This window comes from Phyllostomus discolor, chromosome 13 (genome assembly GCF_004126475.2).
Source record: "Phyllostomus discolor isolate MPI-MPIP mPhyDis1 chromosome 13, mPhyDis1.pri.v3, whole genome shotgun sequence".
Classification (NCBI taxonomy): Eukaryota; Metazoa; Chordata; class Mammalia; order Chiroptera; family Phyllostomidae; genus Phyllostomus; species Phyllostomus discolor.
The window spans coordinates 41,362,018-41,374,342 of NC_040915.2; the positions used below are offsets into that span (position 1 = coordinate 41,362,018).

General features: G+C 71.4%; 1 protein-coding gene across 16 annotated transcripts in view; it reads right to left on the minus strand.

Moving 5' to 3' along the window:
• Positions 1-766: 766 nt before the first annotated feature.
• The window catches only part of FBRSL1 (fibrosin like 1), a 43,606-nt gene continuing 32,047 nt past the window's right edge, over positions 767-12,325 (minus strand). For 4 of the 16 annotated variants that reach the window (XM_036014882.1, XM_036014876.1, XM_036014875.1 and 1 more), the window contains 15 exons: positions 9,182-9,227; positions 8,177-8,474; positions 7,888-8,096; positions 7,228-7,296; positions 6,831-7,057; positions 6,185-6,235; positions 5,936-6,031; positions 5,507-5,575; positions 5,348-5,377; positions 5,121-5,192; positions 4,249-4,381; positions 4,028-4,105; positions 3,738-3,821; positions 3,309-3,513; positions 767-2,238 (listed from right to left, as the gene is read on the minus strand). In XM_036014882.1, coding sequence (XP_035870775.1) covers positions 1,404-2,238; positions 3,309-3,513; positions 3,738-3,821; positions 4,028-4,105; positions 4,249-4,381; positions 5,121-5,192; positions 5,348-5,377; positions 5,507-5,575; positions 5,936-6,031; positions 6,185-6,235; positions 6,831-7,057; positions 7,228-7,296; positions 7,888-8,096; positions 8,177-8,474; positions 9,182-9,227 — 2,502 coding nt within the window. In that variant the 3' untranslated portion in view covers positions 767-1,403. Of the gene's footprint in view, positions 2,239-3,304; positions 3,514-3,737; positions 3,822-4,027; positions 4,106-4,248; positions 4,382-5,120; positions 5,193-5,347; positions 5,378-5,506; positions 5,576-5,935; positions 6,032-6,184; positions 6,236-6,830; positions 7,058-7,132; positions 7,297-7,887; positions 8,097-8,176; positions 8,475-9,181; positions 9,228-12,325 lie in introns of those variants that run through there. The other 12 variants (XM_036014871.1, XM_036014874.1, XM_036014873.1 and 9 more) reach the window with 12 other exon arrangements.

Consider the following 12,325-nt stretch of genomic DNA (forward strand, 5'->3'; position numbering starts at 1 on the left):
TGGTGACGGAGCGGGGGGGGGGGGGGGTGGGTGGGAGGCGAGTGCAGTGAGGCCAGGGAGGGTGCCAGGCCAAGGCCAGGAGGAGGGGGCTCCAGCAGGAACAGCCCTGGAGGGCGTGGGCCACTGGGGACCAGAAACCACTTCCAGGACAAACTGTCACATAACACACTCGACCACTTTCTCATCCAAAATCGAGGCTGTATTTTTCTCCATCGACGGACACACGGACAGAATGGTTAAAATTACAGAGCCCACCCCAGACACGGCGCTGACATACAGGATGTGGCGGGACCCGTGGGTACGGATGTCAGGAGACAAAAGGGTGCTGAGGGGAGACACAGCAACGCTTGCGTGGTGACGAAGGCCAAAACCCAGAAGGACCCGGTGCAGGGTGCTGGCCGGCGGGGGCAGCACTGGGCAGATGCTGGCTGAGGCGGGCACACAGGAAGCAGGCAGTTGTTTTTTCTGATCTTCAGCGTCTTCACTTCTAAAGCTCTGCCTGTTGGGGACGGTTTCTAAGGGTGCGGCACCATCAGCCACGTGGGTGTGTCCACAAATCAGCCACGTGGATGTGTCCACGTGGCCAAGGCTGAAGGCTGGTGCCCGAGGGTGGGGGACGCTGCAGAATCGCCTCCTGGCAGCCCCCGTGGGCCGCCGCCCCTGAGCCCACGCACAGTTGAAGGGTCAAGTGCAGCTGTCAGCCTCCTGTGTCCTACCTGCATCCAGTGGGCTGCGCGGCCGCTTTAAACAAATAGACACAGCGATCTCGAGAAACTGCTTTTATAAAGTGTACCTAGATTAAGAATTTAATAACATCATATATTTATATTAATAGACTATTTACACTTGCTCCTTTTTACAAAAAAAAAAAAACTGGAAAAAGAAATGTTGCACTTCTTCATAATAAGGCAAAAGACACCTTTGTACAGTATCCTTTCAATATATATCTGCAGTGGGTCCCAAGTACCAAGGGAGGGCCGGGGCCGGGCCTGAGTGGGGGCCTCACAGTGCTGTGGACAGAACGACCGTTTTTCTCCATAAATAAGACAAGAAAGACCCCTGGGGCTCTGGAACGGGGTCTGAGGCTGTTAAACTGCAAATTGGAACTAAAAGTCAGAAAACAAAACTTTCTTTAAATGTCTAAAGAGCACAAAATTGAAAAAAATACAAATCTATTATAAACACTTCTCAGTTGTGGGAAAAAGTGTACAAACTTGAATTTTCTTCCAATAGCCTGATCTTGAGCTCAGAAAACAGAAAATCACCCCCAGAAAGGCCGAGTGTGAAACCCGCACCTCGGGCTGCGGGGGAAGGGGTGTCGCCTGGGCCCAGGGCCTGTGCTCAGCTCCCGGACGCGCGCAGAGTCCGCGCACAGATACGGGCGTCCGTGCCCGGGCGCAGGGCTACCGCGCCTCCACCTCCTGCGGGTTTCGAGAGGGTGAGTAGTCGGGCGCGTCGCCCGGCACCCCGAGTGGTGTAGTCCTGCTCCTCGGCGATGGCCCAGAGGGCGTGGGCGGCCCGCCCGCGGTCACTAGTGGGGGCGGTGCGCCAAGCGCGGCGTTGGCGGGTGAGGTCCGTGCAAGGAGTCCATTGTGCAGTGCTGTGGCCGCGGGCCCGAGGCGCGGGTAGTGCAGGGCGCCCAGGGCCGGCAGCAGCGCGGCGCCGTCCAGGGTGGGGGCAGGCAGGTGCGCGGAGGCGCCCAGGTGCGCGGCCCGCACGCGCTCCAGCTCCTCCCGGCGCGCCGCCCGCAGGCGCTCGGGGCTGTAGTCGTGAGGCTCGCGGTCGCGGTAAGGGGGCTCGAAGGGGGCGGCAGCGGGCGGAGCGCGGCGGGGCAGCTCCAGGCTGCGGTAGGCGTTGCGCAGTGGCTCCCACGCGAAGCCCAGGCGCTCGCAGCCCACGGAGCCGGGGCCAAACTGCAGGGATGCAGGGGCGGCGCGGTGCAGGCCGTCCCCTGGTGGCTCGGGCGCGTCGCCCTCCTCCCCGCGCTCCTCTTTGACCTTCACGTCACCCTCGGGCGGCTTCCCTGGGGCGCGGCCCAGGAGGCCGGCCAGGCGCAGGCTGCTGCCCAGCGCCGCCTTGCCGCAGGGGGACTGCGGGCGCGCGGCCAGCTGGGCGCCGGGCTCCTTCGCGGGAGAGCGACTCTCCTTGATGCGGGGCTCGCCCTGGCCCCGGGGCAGGAGGCCGCCGCCGGGCGCTTCCGGCGAGGCTCGGCTCAGCAGGCGCGGCTTCTCCAGGTCCCTAGAGTGGGGACAGAGGACACTCTCAGCTCCAAGGCAGGACAAACAGCCTGTGCCAGGCGCCCCACCCTCAGCACAGTGGGGCCACCGCTCGCCCACCACTGTGACCTCAGGGTCCCCTTGGTGGGCGCCTGGTAGGGACAAGCCTGCACCCCAGCACGGTCCCCAATACCCCCCCGCCCCCCCGTCCTGTAGACACTCAGAAACCAGCTCTACCACAGAAACCCTGGGCTGTGCCGGGGCCCAGACCGCTGGCCAGTGGGCGCTAGGGGAACAAACCCACTCAACGGACCGGGGGCGGGGGTGGTCCCGGCACCCCTCAGCGGGTGTGTGCAGCCTGGCTGGGGTCGACCACAGCCCCGCCTGCAACTGGCCCCGCGCCCACACGAGGTGCCCCTGGGCCTGGGGGGGACTGCCCTGGCCTGCCAGAGGGCGGCAGACCCCAGGGGCCGGCTCCTTGTCCTTCAGGAGCCCCCAGCTGCCCCTGCTCCTCCACCCGTTGAGGCCTGCCAGGGGCTGCCCGACCCCAAGGCCCAAGGCCCCCAGCTCTGTGGGGACGGGGCTGGCTGTAGGACGGCCTCGGGCCCTGTGACTCACTCTCCCGCCTCTGCACTAACTGGAGTGCCTCGCCCTCCTTCGACCCTGCCCTGTGCGCCCCCAGAAACGCCACGTCCCAAATCCAGGACTCGGGGGAAAGTGGGTGGGAGCCCCCCCACCACTCCCGTCCGTGTGGCCAGCCCGTGACTCCCCGAGGACACTTCGGTCCAACACTGCGGCTGACCCCCCCCCCGGCCCCAGGGCAGGGCAGCTCCACCTCCAGTCCCCAGTTCAGGGCCCCCCGGGTGTCCCCCCTAGACCGGGGCCCTGGTGGCTCCACGGCACCCTCTGCCCTGGGGATCCGGGCCCCCAGACGCCCCTCCGTGGTGGCACGGCCAACCTCCCTGATCGGACCCTCAGTCCGCTGGCTGCTGCCTGGCCCTGCGGCCCCGCGGCCCCGCGAGGGGTCCTGCCTGCCCCAGCTCTGGGGGTGCAGCCCTTGCCCCCAGATCCCGGGGGAGGGGCCCCACTCACCGCTCCCTGTCCTCCCGGCCTCTGTCCGGCTCTCGGTCGTGGTTGGTCAGAGCCGAGACCCGCTCGGCGCCCGCGGGCTTGGGCCAGGCCGGTGGCGTGGGGAAGGACGGCGGTGCCCGGTGCAGCCGGCCCCAGGCCTCGTGGGGGCTGGGCAGGCCGTGCAGGGCGGGGCCCTCCCTAGGGGCCAAGATGCTGCCGCCTGCAGCTGGGGGTGGTGGGAGTGTGAGGCCGTGGCTCCGCACCAACCCCCAGGGTCCCCTGCAAAACCACAGCTGCTGGGGGGGGGGGGGGGGGCACAGGGTTCCCAACTCCAGGCCAGCACTGTGGGGGGTGCCCCAGGGGGAGTCGAGGGGGACAGGGAGCCGGAGCAGGGTTGGGGGGTGACACGTGCGTGTGGGGGCACAGCAGGCGTGCAGGCGGGTCACTCACTCAGCGTGTGGCCGCCCAGGCCCCCGAAGGCGGTGCCGCCCAGGCCACCCAGGCCCCCGAAGGCGCTGGCTCTGCCGAAAGGGTCTGCGGAGGCAGCCGGGGCTCAGGGGCTGGCGTGGCTCTCGCTGGGCACCCCCAGCACCCACCCCGACGGCTCCAGGATCCAGCAGGTGCCAACTCTGCTGTCCCAGGGGTCCTGGTTCTCAGGGCCACCTTCCCGCCCACCCGCTCACCCCTGCCCTGAGGTGTTTGGAGGCCCCCCCCAGGTCACAGGGCCTCAGGACACCTACCTGTCAGGTGACCGGGGGGCAGGAAGCTGCCGGGATGCACTGAGGGTCCGAACTGGCTGGCGGCCAGGTGGGCGGCGCCTGGAGGGGACAGTGGTGGAGCCCGGAGCACCAGGACCTCCAGTGTGGCTCACCCCCGGGGTGGGGGCCCCCAGCTGCCCCGCCCCCCACTCACAGGGGGACCCCCAGGTGCGGCAGGGCGAATTCGCGCCAGGCAGCCTTACCGGGGCCGGCGAAGAGGGGCTGGGCCAGGTCCGGCGGGTACTGGAGCCCCGCGAGCAGGCCGGGGGCAGGGGGTCTGCTCAGCAAGTCCAGCTTGGCGCCCACCTCCAGCTTGTGGGGGTCCAGCTGCATCTGCCGGGGGACAGAGCGTGTCCAGGGCCTCGGCCCACCCGGCCACAGGGGTCCTGGCAGCGGCAACGACTCAGTGCCCGGCGCCCCCCGCCGCCGCCCGAGGGAACACCAGCCCCCCGAGGCGCCCTCTGGGGCCCCGCAGCCACGCGTGCTCTGGGAAACGCGAGGTGTTTCGTGAGAACCCCCCCCCCCCCTGCCCCGTCGACTTGGCCCTTGCAGCGGTCTGGGACGGGAGGTGACGGAGAGACCGTGTGTGACGGTGACGTGTGTCACCACGGCGGCAGCGCAGGGTGCCAGGGACCCTCCGAGACGCAGGGGCCGCCCGCCGTCCCATCAGGGGCTCCCTCAGCCCCCCACCCCCGGCCCAGGGTTCCCAGGTCTCCCAGGGAGGCTTCCTTGGAGCCCCCACCGTGGCCAGGGCACCACCCCGCTGCCCCTCACGAGACCGGGCAAGCACCCCAAGGTGCTGGTCTGGTCTCCTGTGCTCGGTGCTGGGAGCTCGGGCGACGGTGGGGCGAGGGGTGGGGGGCAGGCCGAGGCTGCTTGTGGGGTCGGGCACAGCACGGGCTCCCACAGCGCCCCCCCCCACCCCCCTGGGGAGTGACCCTCCACCCCAACTCCAACTCCAGCTCCAGCTCCAGCTCCTCACAGTCCAGCCCTGCCCAGCGCCCGGCCAGGGGCTCTCAGCGAACACCGAGGCCCTGACACCGCGTCCCGCAAGCAGGACGGCGGCCGGGCTCACCTTCATCCGCTGCTGGTGGTGGAAGGTCCGCCAGGCGATCTGCACGTGCGCGGCGCACCACCTCCCCGGCTTCTGCGGGGGGGGGAGGGGCCGGCGGCAGCTCAGCGGCCAGTGGGACTGCCCCACCCCCGTCACCCCCAGATCCCAGGGTCACAGGGTGCCCCAGGCCCACCCAGGAGGCCCCAGAGTCCTCCCTAGCCCCGAGGCTCCCGCCCACGTGCACTCACCCTGACCGCCGTCCGGTAAGGGTCAGGCACCTGTCAGCACCGGGGGAGGAAGGGTCAGGTCCAGGCTCTGCGAGCAGCTAAGCCTGGGGTGGGGGCGGGGGGTTGGGGGGGTGGACGCCACCCAGGGAGGGCAGGGCGGCTGGCAGGGCTGTCACCTACCCCGGGGCCCTTTGGGAGCAGGGTGTGAACCGCGCTGGCCCGGCCTGTTACCTCGATGGGGCTTGAAGTCTGAGGGGAGAGGGCAGTGCGTGAGAGGCTGGGGCGGCGCCAGGCCCCTGGCCCTGCTGGCTGCCCTCCATGTGCTCGTCCCAGGCTGCAGGGGAGGTGCGCCGAGGGAGCCCGGTCCCTGGCCCTGGAGCCGCAGGGGCCTCCTGCCTCTAGACCTCCCCCGTGTGCTGCCCCCCCACCTGGTGCGCCCCTGCTGAGGGGCAGAGAGCACACGGCACAGGACTGTCGTGGTGGACCCGAGGGTGGGGGGGCGGGTGCTCTGCTCTGGGGCTGTGCACCCCCAGGGGGTGCACCTGCAGGCTGCCGCCCGATCCCGGGGGACACTTCCATTCCCGCCCCACCTCCGGGGGCAGCTGGTACCTTGGGCTGAAAAGCGCCCTGCAGGGACCCGAAGGGGCCTGGGTGTGGGAGCAGGGCGGGCAGTCCCGGGACGGCAGGAGGGAAGGACGGGAAAAACTGCAAGAGGAGGAGGGAAGGCGTTCCAGGGCGCCCGGCAGCCCAGCCCTCGCCGCCCCCTGCCCTCCCCGCACCGGGAAGCGCCCCACCCTCCACCCCCCAGCCCGACACCCCCGCCAGCCCGGGGGAGCCGAAGGCGGGGGGGCCACTCACGCTGGAATGTCGCAGGTAGGGGCTGTCCAGCTTGGGCAGGTACTTGTCGAACTGGGGGGGAAGGGGGTGACGCGTGAGGCCCACGCCGCAGGCCGACGCCCACCAGGGGCCCTGCCCGCCCACCCGGCCCAGCCTGCGGAGGCCTGGATGGCCGCCCTGCGTCCTGGGGCTTCTGGCCCGAAGGCACCTGCCCCCCTCCCAGCTCCCCAAAGCCCCACGGCCTCTCCAGCTCTCCCGGCCGGGGCACACCCGCCCGGCTGGGCCTGCTGCTCCTGAGCCCGGGCAGGAGGTGGCTGCGGCCCTGCCGGGGCACGGAGCCCAGGGCCACGAGTGGCCTCCCCCGACGGAGCGGCTGGCTCCCAACGGGAGGCCTTGCAGCCTGGGGCGGGGGAGGGGCCGTGTGCCCGCGCCCCTCAGGCCTGTCTGGGCCACCAGACCTGCCGTCCCGCTACAAACTGAGACCCCTGGGGCCCCACGGTCCCTGTCACGTGTGTGCAAACGTGGGGCACCCGCCCGAACCCCGACCGGGGCCAGAGGAGGAGGAGGAGGGCCTGGACGGACGGACGGACGGACGGCGGGCCCAGCGCCGGCCCGCGTGCGGGCGGAGCGTGTGTGTGTGTGCTGCTGCGCGTCCCGCCCTACGCACCGGCAGGGGTGCGGCAAGCGGCAGCACCGGCGTCGGGGGCAGCCCCGCGGGGAAGGGGGCGAATGTGTGTTGGTGCTGGTGTGTGTGCTGGTGTGTGTGCCGGTGTGTGTGCTGGTGCTGGTGGAACTCCGCCCGGAGCAGAGCCCCCGGGCCCAGCGGGGCCCCGGGCCGCTCGGCACTCTGGACCAGAAAACGCGCGTTCAGCTCTTGCCTGAGCAGCTCGTGATCTACAAGAGAAAAAGAGAGAGAGACAGAGAGGCACGTCGGCCGCGGGCTCCCGCAGGGGCGAGGCGGATAGTCACCTGGCACTCCCGGGCGCGGCAGCCCGCGCCGTGGTGGCTGCTCGCCAGGTGCGGGCCCCAGGGTGCAGGTGAGAGGGGGGCCTGTGACCAAGTACCAATCAGAATCCCCGCATGAGGCTGGCAATACATGATTGGCGGGCTGAGTGGGATCAACAGGCTGGCATCTAAAGGCAAGAGAGAAGACCGTGAGCCCCGAGACCCGCCGGCTGCGGGGGGCCGCCTGGCCAGGCCCCCGGCCCGGTCCAGGCTGACTCGGGCGTCCAGACAGAACGGGACAGGCGCCCCACGGAGAAATCCTGAAGGGGGGGCGCCTGCCAGAGCCGAGCAGGGGCGGGGAGGCGGGGGGGGCCGCTGTTCACCTCAGAACCCTCGACCGGGCAACTCGGCCCTGCCTGCACCCTGGAGGACCTTGACCGCCGGCCCCCGGGGGCCCCGGCCCCGTCCACTAAGGAAGACGGACGGGAAGAGCGTGTACAGCAGGCCCTGGGCACCTCCAGCCCCTGCCCGCACCAGCCGCCTGACCAGGGCTCGGGCTGGAGCAGGCGTGCCCGCACCTGGCAGGGTCCACTCTGCCCCAGGCGGTGGGACCCCGGCCCCCGGAAAGGTGGCCTTCTGGGGCACTGGTGCTCCAGGCTCTGCGGTCCCGTGGCACTGGGTCTGGGCGAGGAGAGGCTGCACCCCACCCCCGCCCTGGACCGAGTCACGGTGCAGAGGGGACAGTGACCCTGGCCCCGGCAGAGGGCACCTGGACCTACCGGCGTGGTGTCCTGGGACGGCCAGGCTGTGGGCCGGCAGCGCCGGGGGCGGGGGCAGCGTGGCGGGGGCGGCGAACATGGCCGCCGCGTGGTGCTGGTGCTGGGCCTGGGAGCGCAGCGCCGGGTGTGAGGTAGCGAGGTGGGCGCCGGGCCCGTGCGGCGACAGGGGCGCGTGCTTGGGGGGCCCGAGGCTGGCGCCGCCGCTCCTGCCGCAGGGACAGGGGACTCAGCGCCTGTGGCCGCAGGTCCCTTCCCGCCCAGCCCGCCCCCACCGGGCGCAGGTGCCCACCTGAGGCCGTGCGCAGCCTGGCCGTGCCCGGGGCCGGGGAGGGCGCCCAGGGGGGGAGGCACGTGTGCCGGCAGCGGCGCCCGGGGCTGCTCGGGGGCGGGCGGCGGCTGCGGGGTGAGCCGGGGCAAGGCCGAGGCTTCCTTCTTGATCAGAGGGCCGGTGGGGCCAGGGGGCGGCGCGGGGCTGCGCAGCGAGGGCGGGAAGGGCGGCTCCGCGCTCAGCTCGCGGCTGCGCTCCAGGCCCGAGACCTTGGGCGCCGCCCTGGCCTTGGCCTCCGTCTGCTTGCCCAGCGCGGCACCTGCACAGAGAGGCCCCGGTGAGCGTGCGGCGGCCTCCGCCGCAGCCTGTGGGCCCATTCTACAGACGGGACAACTGAGGTGCAGGGCCCAGGCCTGCAGGCAGCATGAGAGGTGGAGGGGCTGTGGGGTGGACCCCTGGGGCCTTTGGAGGGAGCGGCTCCTGGACTCTGTAATTTCAGGCTTCTGGCCTCCAAACACCCGTGGTTTCAGGGGACCGGGCCCACGGGGCCCGCCACCGTGGGCGCTGCCTGCATCCCTGTGCTCTCCGGGCACGTCCGGACGGAGCCTTCCAAGCAAAGGGGCCCCTTCGCTGGGCCTGGGGACACCCCTCCGGGGCACAGCCAGGTGCCAGCGTGCACCGGCAGAGCTGCCGTGGCCAGGAGAGCCATGGGCACCACGGAAGCCCACACGCCCGCCCCACCCACGCGGGGCCGCAGGCTGGGCGGTGAGGCCTCAGAGGAGCCTGACCTAGTTCACGGCCCAGTGACAGACACCTGCCGTTGCGGCCAGCCCGGGGGTGGGGGGGTGCTTCCACAGGGGGTGGGTGCCCAGGCCCAGCAACCTGGTGCTGGCCGAGGCCTCGCTCTCCAGGGCACTCCCCGGTCACAGCGCCTCGCTCCCGAGGCCTTGCACCCAGCACTGAGCCACGACAGGAGTGTCCTGCCCCCTCCCAGAGGCCGGAGCCCGGGCCACGGAAGGCACTTACCGGCATCAGCTGCTGGGGCAAAGAGCTTCTCGGAGCCCACGGACACCTGGGAGAGAAAGGAGGGTCAGAGCACCGGGGACCCGTCCCCCGGGCCGGGTCTGTGCAGGTCCCTCTTGACCCGCAGGCCCCGCACAGAAGGCGGCCATGCCCAGGCCCCGTGGCAAGCAGGGGGCCACACGGGACCCAGGGCCCATGACAAGGGGGCTCAGCGTGGCCCTGCCCGGGTGGGGGCACCGAAGGACCCAAGGGGCACCCACGAGGAGGGCTACCACCAGCACCCGGAGAACGGCGCGTGCGGCGAGGCTGTGCAGACACTGGGCCCCGGGGTGTCTGGATGGAGCTGTGAGACGGTGCAGCGCCGTGGGGGGGCGGGGTGTTCCACGGGACGTGAGAGGAAGAGCTGCCCTCTGACTCAGCACCCCCCCTGGGAGTGCCCCCAGAGGAGCTGGAGGCAGGGATCTGCACGCCGCAGTCAGGGCAGCACCGCCACGGCCGCAGGAGCTGGGAAACCCGGGGCCCCCGGCGCCTGGACGGGCCGGCGAGAGGCGGTCCCTCCACACAGTGGAGCCCACCGGGCCTCACAGAGCAGGGGGTTCCGGCTCCCGCCCCCACGCGGACAAGCCCTGAGGACAAGTGCTCAGGACCCGGGGCAGCCACGGAAGGACAGGTGCCGTGTGACTCCGGGTGGGTGGGGGCAAGGGCGGGGCCACGGGGCGGGGGCGGAGCTCCGGTCCGGGAGGCGAGGGCGCAGTGCGCAGGGGGCGGGGACGGCGGCTCCGACTGGCGGACGAGCTCAGGGCCCCCCCCACCCCCATCTGTGCGCCCAGACACATGTCAGGCCGTGCGTTTTGTCAGACGCGTCTCGCCGCAGCAAACCGCACCCGGAAGACGCAAGCGTGCGAGAGCCGTCCCCGGCCTCAAAGACGCCCCCTGACCTCCGGGGCGCCGTGGCGCTCGGGGGGCCAGGGGGCCGGCGCTCGGTGCCGCTGGGGCCGGAGTCCGCAGGGAGAGCCGGGGCGCCCCGACGGACGGGGTGGGATGGGACCGCTGCCGCTCCTCCCGTGGCAGCGGCTCCACGCTGACCGCGGGCATCGGCGTGCAGAGCGACCCGCGGACGCACCACACACCACAGCCCACACGGGCAGGCGCACTGGAGTGGTAACCTTGGCAACCACGTCCCCAAAACCCAAACCAAGAAAAAAACGGCGGCAAACGCAGTTCTGAAAACGCGGTCGGGGGCCGGCAGGGACAGGGACCTCTGACAGCCGGGGCGCGGCCACCGGCCCAGGGCCAGCCGCGAAGGCGGGAAGGTCCCCAGCAGGGGGGCTGCACCCCCCATCTGGCTGTGGGCAGGGCAGGGGCCACACCTACCAGCCAGACCACGACCACAGAAGCCACCTGTGACCTCCTTACCCACGCCGGGGGGCAGGACACCCCCCCAACATGGGCTCGGTGGGCTTCCAGGCAGGGGTGCCTGCGACCTGACCCCTCCCCCAGTGGAGCCACCCCCTTCAGGTCTCCGCCACCCTGCTCTGCCAGCCTCTCGGGGCCCCCAGCCGCAGACACTGCTGGAGGGCGCCCCAACTCGGTGGGTGGCTGGTGGGCAGGCTGGGCCCTGGGGGGGGAGGCTCCAGCAGGGAGGGGCCAAGCCCTGAGCTGAGCTCACTACCAGCCACCTGGTCTGTGGGACCTCAGGGTGGGCGGGGAGGGGAAGCCGCTGAGACCAGGTCTCACAGCACCCGCGGCAGGGCGGCACCTGCCCTGACCGAGCACCACAGAACCAGCGAGTCCCGGTCGGTCGCAGGAGAGAGGCCTGTGAGCCCTCGGCTCAGAAAACGCCTGAGGGGCCGCCTCCTCCTGGGCAGAGCCGGGGTGGGGCCAAGTTCATCCGGGGCCGCACTCCCCATCTACCCCTGGTGTGGTTCAAGGCCCTGGGCCCAGGCTCCAGATCGCAGGGCCAGGAGGCGGTGCCCCAGACACGGGGAGCCCCGAGGGGCAGGGGCAGGGGCCGGGGAAGGAGAGCCGGGTCTTCAGACGCTGGCACGCGTTCCCGGCACAGGCCCCTCTCCTCTGCCCGCCGGGCCTGGCCCGGGCCCCGGCCGCACCACAGCTCGAGTCTGCTCTGGGAAGTGGCGGGACCTGGCTTCCCACAGGCAGGGGTCCTGGCCAGGGGCCGGTGCGCTTCCACCGAGAGGCCTGTCACCTGGCCAGGCTGACACGCCCACCGGGGGCGGGGCCTCTCCCAGCACAGGCACCAGGAGCCTGTGGAACTTGCCTCTCCCTCCAGTTCTCGGGTCCTTTCCGTTGCGGAGGGACCTGCGTCTGGGCGGCTGACTCACAGGGGCGGCAGGCAGCCCCAGAGCTGCCGCCAGACCTGTGACAATCACTTGTGGGGGATTACGTACCGGGACCTGAGCGTGGGAGCCGGCAGCCACCACTGGCCGGTTTGGAGATGGGGGAAGGGGTCGTTCGAGGGCAAAGTACAGGTGGGCGGTCCCCGGGCTGCAGGGTCGGGGTCCCGGTGAGGGCGGTGCGGGGGCAGGGTGTCGGGGCCACCACTGCGTTTCCCGAGGTGCACAGTCCCCGCGGCGCTGGGGCGGTGGTCACCGCGCGCTTTGTCTGCGAGGACCGGACCAGCGGAGCAGCCCCTCTGGCCGCGCCCCGCCCCAGACAAAGAACTCCAACTCGGGGGCAGGTGAGCGCGGTGGCCGCGGAAACCCAGGGAGACCAGTCCGCGGGGCGCAGACAAAGGCACCCCCCACGACACCGCCCCGCCCCCGCCCCAGGCCCCCCAGCGCCCCGGCCGTGGCCGGGAAGCTCTGCCCAACTGCGTCCTCGCCCGCCCATCGCCACGTGCGCCCCGGGGCGCACCAGCGGGTCGTGGGGTCTTCCCGCGCACGGCTCTGGGGCGAGACGCGGCGCACACCGCGCCGGGGACCTCTCCCGCGCCTCGCTACTCTAAAAGCGACGGCTGCTCTCCGGACCCCGGTCCCCAAAGTCCTGGGTCTCTCCCCGAAGCCACCAGCGCGCACTCACCGTCCAGGCGCCCCGAGCCAGGCGCGCTCTGCGGGCAACCGCAGCTGGTCCTCTGGCGGGAGCCGGAGCCGCAGCCCCGCGGCATGGACTCGGGCGGCGGAGCGTGGG